Below are 7,149 nucleotides of genomic sequence, written 5' to 3' on the forward strand. Positions count from 1 at the left end.
AAGTTCAAGGGATGCATAGGATACAGTCGCAAATAGAAAAAAAAAATTGATGAAAGAGGGCAAGAAAGGAAGGAAAGAAAAAGAAATCCCTTTTACATTTCAATTTAGGAAGACCCTGCCGAGTGCCCATCCAATCTGCACCTCACCCACTGCTGATCAAACCACAGCCCTAGAGCGGTGTGGCCTTAGACTCCTGTGTGCTGACACACTGTGACAATGAGTAAGATGGACAGAGGAATGGTGGGCTGCAGACACAGGCGAAGGAACAGGCAGTGCTGGCAAGCTGCACACATATGGAAGGGTGTGTTCTCTCCCTGGGTCTATAAAAGCAAAGGTCAAAAACTATAAGAGATGAGGCCACTCACATCCAGCAACCTCCCTTAGCCTGGACAGCATTCCAAAGCAGGTGGGAGGGGACTAGTTCTGTTCGACCTTGTTCTTATTACCTCTGCTAGAGAGTGCTGAGGAGGAAACCCAAGGCTCCCTGTATGCTAGGCAATTGCTGTACCTGTTACTGACCCACATCTCCGACATAACAAGAACTGCTTTTGTTGCTTGTGTTTATTTTGTTTAAGCCACAGTCTCACTTTCTGCTGAAGCCTTCTGGGTGTTGGGAGTAAGGGGGTATACTGCATTGCCCCACTTAACAACATCTCATATTTCTTTATTTTTTATTATATTTTATGTGTTTGAGTGTTTTTGTGTGTGTGTGTGTGCATGAAGATGCGTGTGTGCACCAAAGTGTGTATGTGCGTGTGTCTGTGTGTGTGCACCAAAGTATATGAAGTGTCTGAGGAGACCAGAGGAGGGCTCTGGACCCTATGGAACTGAAACTACAGGTGTTTGTGAGCTGTCATGTATATCCTGGGATTTGAACCCCAAGACCCCTGGAAAGCCATCCGTGTCCTTAATCATCTGAACGTCTCTCCAGTCCTTTTCCATTTCTTTGATGCAGCTACTACAACATTCAGCTTCTCAGTGTGGCTTGTATCCGCAGCACACAATGAACATGGTCACTTCAGCATCACCCCACGGCTGGAAAGTTCCTGCCTGTTCCTTCTGCTTTGTCATCCCCAGTGCTATGTAATTAACTACTCCCACCCCCGTCCTTAAGCGTTCTACCACCCTCTAACTTTATCTAAACATCTAGACACCTGAAATCCATAGGACAAGAGCCCAGAGAAGAAGAAATGCAAGGTCCTTCCCATTTTGATGCATCTTAAAGTTTCAAAATTCCTAAATCTATCAGAAAAGCTACCTAAGGACACAGCAGCAAGCAAAGCATCAGGGAAAGGCTTCAGCAACAAAGTCGGTCCTATTATAGTTTTATCTCTAGTGCCAGCCAGATTTGAATAAGGTCACTCTAGGACCATTTTGTCTGTTTGTTTGTTTATTCTTTTTAAAGACTTGTCTTGTTATTGTAGCCATGGATGGCCTCAAACTTAACAGCAATTCTTCTGCCTCAGTCTCCTGGGTGCTAGGACTTCAGGCACCACCAAGCCTGACTCTAGCTACTTTTAAAATTACCTGTCTGTCTACAGGGCACGCTGCTTCTAAGATACTGATGTAAGTGAGCTGCGTAAAGCTGGACATTATTAAATGTTTCCTAGGAAGGACACATTAGTGTTGTCACAGACTCAGAGGCAGAGAGACAGTATGTATACCTCTGTATGTATGGTTCTCTGTATGTGGAAGAATTAACAGATTTTTCAGGAATATTCAGGGCAACACTTTAAAGAAAATATTTGTCTCAAAGAGTTTAAATAAAAAAATGTAGCTTAAGAGCCTCCACTGCTATTGACAGTTGGTGGCTTCTGGGGAAGGGAGAACCAGTTTTCTTTAGAAGTGTGGCCCCTGAGATGCTAACCGACCACTCATGGATAGTCCCATACCCATGAGTCTATACAGGCAGCACAAAAAGCCACAATATTGGGAGGTGTGGAGAGGTGGACATAGAGGGTGAATATGATCAAAATTCATTTTATAAAATTCTCAAACAATTCATAAAATGTTATATTAAATTACAGTTGCCCCAAAGCAAAATTCTGGAATCTTATTAAAGAGGAATATTCGAGAATATAAATCTCCTCTTTAATATTGTACTGGCCAGTTTTATGTCAACTTGGCACAAGCTGGAGCCCTCAGAGAGGGAGCCTCAACTGAGAAAATGTCTCCAGAAGATCCTGCTGTAGGCCAGCTTGGGGGGCATTTTCTTAATTGGTGATTAATATGAGAAGGCCCAGCCCATTGTGGGTGGTGCCGTCCCTGGGCTAGAGGTCCTGAACTCTATAAAAAAGCATATGGCTGACCAGACCATAAGGAGCAAGACAGTAAGCAACACCCCTCAATGGCCTCTGCATCAGCTCCTGCCTCCAAGTTCCTGGCCTGTTTTGAGCTCTTTCCTTGTGGGCTGCCACCTGGAAGTGTAAACTGATATAAGCCCTTTCCTTCCCGAGTTGTTTTAGTCATGGTGTCTCATCACAGTAATGGCAACCCTAACACAGACAAATATCAAACAACATCCTCCAAGGCCTTCACATATGTGGGGCCATCTCTATAGGAAATATTCGAACACCTGTCGATTGGGACCAGGGGGAGTAGATATGGATTAAAGTGCTAATGTGGGCAAGACAGTATCGGCATGTAGAAGCTTCCAGAAGCCAGAAGTTTTTTCTTAGAGAAGATCAGCCCCAAGCTGAGGACTAAATCCTATGTCTGGTGAGAAGAGGGTTCCAGTAAAGGCAGGTCCAGCACCAGGATATGCAGTGCTTAGCTTTAAACCCTGCCCTCCGTGCCCACACCCACCCTCCCCAACCGTCCTAAACAAGCTCAAGTCTAGAATAGGTTTGCCACCACAGAACAGTGGGTAATGATGTTCCCAGTGACTGGGAAACAGTTGTGTAAAGATGATGTGACAGTGACAGCCTGGGAACACAACTCAAATGCCTGTCTGTCCTCATCTCTATCCCAGTTACTCAAGTTGTCACTTCCTGGTTTTCAATCTTTCACTCCTACAGCCTCAGACCGTGAGGTTTGGTTTTGGGGTTTTTTTTGGGGGGGGAAGGGGTCCTCCATCCTTAGATCCCATAAGTCTACTCTTCTCTGCCATTTTAAAACAGCCTGCCCAGAAGCTCACAGGGTTACATGGTCCTAAGGAAAAGTAGCCTTGGTGGAAAGAGCAATAGAAAATAATTAAATCAAGGCCAAATTTCTAGATGGGTATGTTCTGTAATCCCAACACTGAGGGGACTTGGGGGAGAGACTGAGGCAGAAGGACACCCTCTGTGACATAGGAATTAGGAGTCTATAACAGTGACTCATATTCTCCTGCTGTTATTGTCTCTGAGGCTTACTGCCTCCATCTGCTAACCTAGGCCTAGTCCTAGAACCTTCTAGCTACTCTAGGCTTAGAATGCTTTCAGCCTCTGAGACTTGCTGCTAAATAAGCTCACACCTTTCTAGTTCTTTCTGAGCTCTGATTGGCTGGCTCAACTCAGCTGTCCTGGCTCAAACTCCTCTCCAGGCTGACTGGTTCCATCCAGTTTCTCCTTAATTACTTGGCTAGGCCTGCAACTAACTCAGGCCATCTGTTCTAATCTTCTGGCTCATCCTGTCTTCACCTGTGTCTACCTTGTTCTCCAACTTTCTTCTGTAAAACTCTCCCTCTCTCTCTGCACTGTCTCTCCAGTAGCTTCCTTCTCCTTTCTCTTCTCAGGAGAGTTGGACGTATCCTAGTCTGTGAGATCTTTCTCTGGTTCATCATTCTGTCTGCCACTCAATTAGACATCACTTTCAAACATGAGTGCCTCCTTCTACAAACTACTTTACTTTCGTTGTTTGGGTTTAAAGGTGTGTAGTAAAGGTATGTCTGTATTCCAGCCAGAGGGATAAGAGGTGTGTGCTAAGGCTGAGCTACACCACAACTAGAAACAGCTTTTTTTCAGTAAATAACACAATCTTGGCGTTCACAATAAGATTAAATATCTTGCATCAGAGTTCAGCTTGGGCTACCATGAACCCTGCCACACACACACTACACACACACACACACACAAACACACACTTACAGTGAGCCAGTAATCTGACACATATTCATAGTTCTGGCACTTTTAGAGGGCTGAATCAGGAGAACCAGGCCAGCCTAGGCTACATAGTAAGGTCCTAGATCAGATGGAGTAAAAATGACCTAGGGTATAGGTCAATAAGGAACTTATCCACACTTGCAGGGCCCTGAGTTTAATCCTCACACTTCAAGAAGAAGGGGAAGAAAAGGAGAGAGGGAAGGAGTGAGAGGAAACAAGATAGAGGGATGGAAGAGGAAGAAAAGCCCAGGGAGAGACCTGGGGTGTAAAGGTGTTTGCCAAGAAAACCTAGGGACCTAATCTGAGTTTGATCCCCAGGCCCCACGTAAGGGTATGGAGAAAACCAACTCCACAGGGTTGTTTTTTGATCTCTACTCATACTACATATACCTACACACACACACAAATATTTTTTTAAAAACTTGTCTAACTTCTTTCAAAAGAAAGCAGTGAATCGCTGCCAGGTCTATTTCTATGTTGTTTTTGGTTTTGTTTGAGACTCTTGCCCAGGTTGGCCTGGAACTTGAGATCCTCCCATCTCCACCTCCCTAGGATTACAGGCGTGCAGGTGCGCAGGGGCGCAGCCTTGCCAAGCTCTTCATCCAGGTGTTAAGGAATTGATTTACATTCTGGGCACCATCAGCTAAAATGGATATTCCCATGAGTCACCCATGGGGCACTGAAAGATAGAGATGGTCAGTGATAGGACAGAAATAAAGTTGATAGAGATGAGATAGATGGTAGAAGATAGGTAGTAGATATAATATAGATAGATGAATGACTGACAGCTGGATAAGCAAATGAGAAAGAAGGACGGGGAAGGATGAGGGAGTAAGCAGAAGACAGAATTTTCACATTAGAAGACAATAGCTCAGGTCATCTTGTGGTCCTTAAGATGTCCCGGCCCCCTTCTAGTTCCCCGTCCATGAGCTCAGAAATAACTGTTGAGTCTCTCCTTGGGAGTCTATGAACCACCCACAGCCAGACGAATGCAAAATCCAGTCAAAATGCCACGTGACACCTGTCAGGTGCAGGCAAAGATCTACTTCCCAATGGAGACCTGCAAAAACCTAGCCCGTGACACACCAGTGGCTCTCACAGAAGGTGAGGCAGCACAGTTCACCACAGGAGCAAAGTGCACATTTTTGATATTTTTTGACCATTCAACCACAGGCAACCACGGGAAAGGACAAAGGTACAGTTAATTCTACAGTTCTGTAAGAGAGAAAATAGCAACAGCATTCTGATACCTCCCTCCAAAGAACTCTCAAGGAAAAAGCCTGAACTTGGGACTGGACTGCAGAAAGAACAACAAGTAGCCAAAACTATAAGCAGGGACATGAAGCCACTCCTTTAATAGCTACCAACCAATACTAGTTATTATGTGTTGCTACACGTTGATAGACTTTCAGACAGCTAGGCAATGAAAGATATTCTAAGCGTTCTTATTTTTAAAAAGAAGCAATAAGGAGAAAGGGGAATCATGAGAACAGAAATTGGTGTGTCAGATGAACTTGGGCTGTTAAAGTGACTCAGACTCCTGCCTCGGGACACATACACACATGAAAGCAGAGTGCCTTGACTGACAAGGTTTCTGCCTCCAGAGATTTAGCCTAGCCCAGTGGTGCATGCGAACCAACCTCCTTGCCAACCCAGGCCAATAGTTATCCGTTAGTTACTATCATCTTGGTAAAACTCTTGTCTGCGTTCTTAATAAGAATAAGCTGTTTTCACACTGGGCGTGGTGGTACACACCAGCAAGCTCAGTAATCTGGAGTATTTGGCAGGAGGATCAGGAGTTCAAGGATAGCCTCAGCTACCTAGAAACTTTGAGGCCAGGATGAGCTACACAAGACCTCCGTCTCAAAAGCATAAGAACACAGTTTTCGCAGGTTCATTGCTAGTATTCAATGATGCCCGGCACCTCTGGCCTGCGCTGACAAAAGTGACCCCGCACCGGCTTAAGGCTCTCCTTACTGCTCGGCTAAGCCACGGCCACCACCTAGTCTACTGCCAGGCTAGCTTCGGAACCCAAGTGCGAAGCGCCTGGAGGAGCGAGGTAGAGGTAGAGCCTGATGCCCACCCGAGGCACCCACGGCCGCCCGCGGGAGGTCCCGCGTTCGGGACGCTGCCAGTGCGCCAGCCATTGCCGCACGGCGCCACTGAGACCTTTACCTGCCTACGATCACCACCCCGCCCGCTGCTGGGGACGCCATGGCAGATCCGGGCCTGGCTGTACAGCTGCGTTAGCGGAGGGAGCGAGCAAAGCAAAGCGGGTCGCGCGCCAGAATAAGGCTGGGCGCCTGGGTAGGCGTGCCCAAACCTCATGAGGACTAGCCCATTGGCTGACAAGCTCCGGGGAGGGGCCAAGGCGCAGGAGGGGCGGAGCCCTCGGGGAGAGACTTCAGGAAGGCCACTGGGCTCTAGCACGGGGAAGCGTGGGACGGTGGATGCAAACAGGGAAGACCAGACACTTCTGAGCTGAGCAATTTTTACTTTTCAGTTTCTAACAGGAAACCATTAAACCAGGAGCGGATACTGCCAGGTTGACTCAAAGGTTCACCCCAGAGACACTTTCAAGAAAATGTTCCTTTAAAGACGTTAGCACCAGTTTGTCACTTTAAGGACTTTTGTTCCACTGTTTACATTCTACTCTACACTGGAAATCCAGTTCTGGTGAGATACCTGCAGCCTGGCTTCACTGATGTGAACGGAGGCCCGGATACTTAAGGGACAGCTACAAATGGAAACTCCGGATGTGTTACTCTGAGAAACGGAAGGACGCGTTTGAATTCCTTGTAGTGTACCACAGCTTCTGTGTGCCTTACTTCCTTCTTCCAGAGGCGTGCAGTGCCAAGTGTGTTAGGAAAAGAAAAAGAAAAGCCAAGCAGGGCGTGATGGAATCCACCTGCTCTCGCAAAACCTGGGAGGCTGAACCGGGAGTTCCAAAACCAGGCTACATTTAGAGACAGCAAGACCCTGTTGCAAAAAAAAAAAAAAAAAAAAAAAAAAAAAAGGCTAGTGCCCTGATGACACTTGGGTCTGAGACCAGAGAATGAGAGGCATT

General features: G+C 46.5%; 1 protein-coding gene across 1 annotated transcript in view; it reads right to left on the reverse strand.

Moving 5' to 3' along the window:
• Positions 1 to 6,379, reverse strand: part of Cryl1 (crystallin lambda 1) — a 131,125-nt gene extending 124,746 nt beyond the window's left edge. Inside the window, exon 1 of the mRNA XM_021182253.1 lies at positions 6,258 to 6,379. Coding sequence (XP_021037912.1) covers positions 6,258 to 6,298 — 41 coding nt within the window. The 5' untranslated portion in view covers positions 6,299 to 6,379. The remainder of the gene's footprint in view (positions 1 to 6,257) is intronic.
• Between the last annotated feature and the right edge of the window lie 770 nt (positions 6,380 to 7,149).

This window comes from Mus caroli, chromosome 14 (assembly GCF_900094665.2).
Source record: "Mus caroli chromosome 14, CAROLI_EIJ_v1.1, whole genome shotgun sequence".
Classification (NCBI taxonomy): domain Eukaryota; kingdom Metazoa; phylum Chordata; class Mammalia; order Rodentia; family Muridae; genus Mus; species Mus caroli.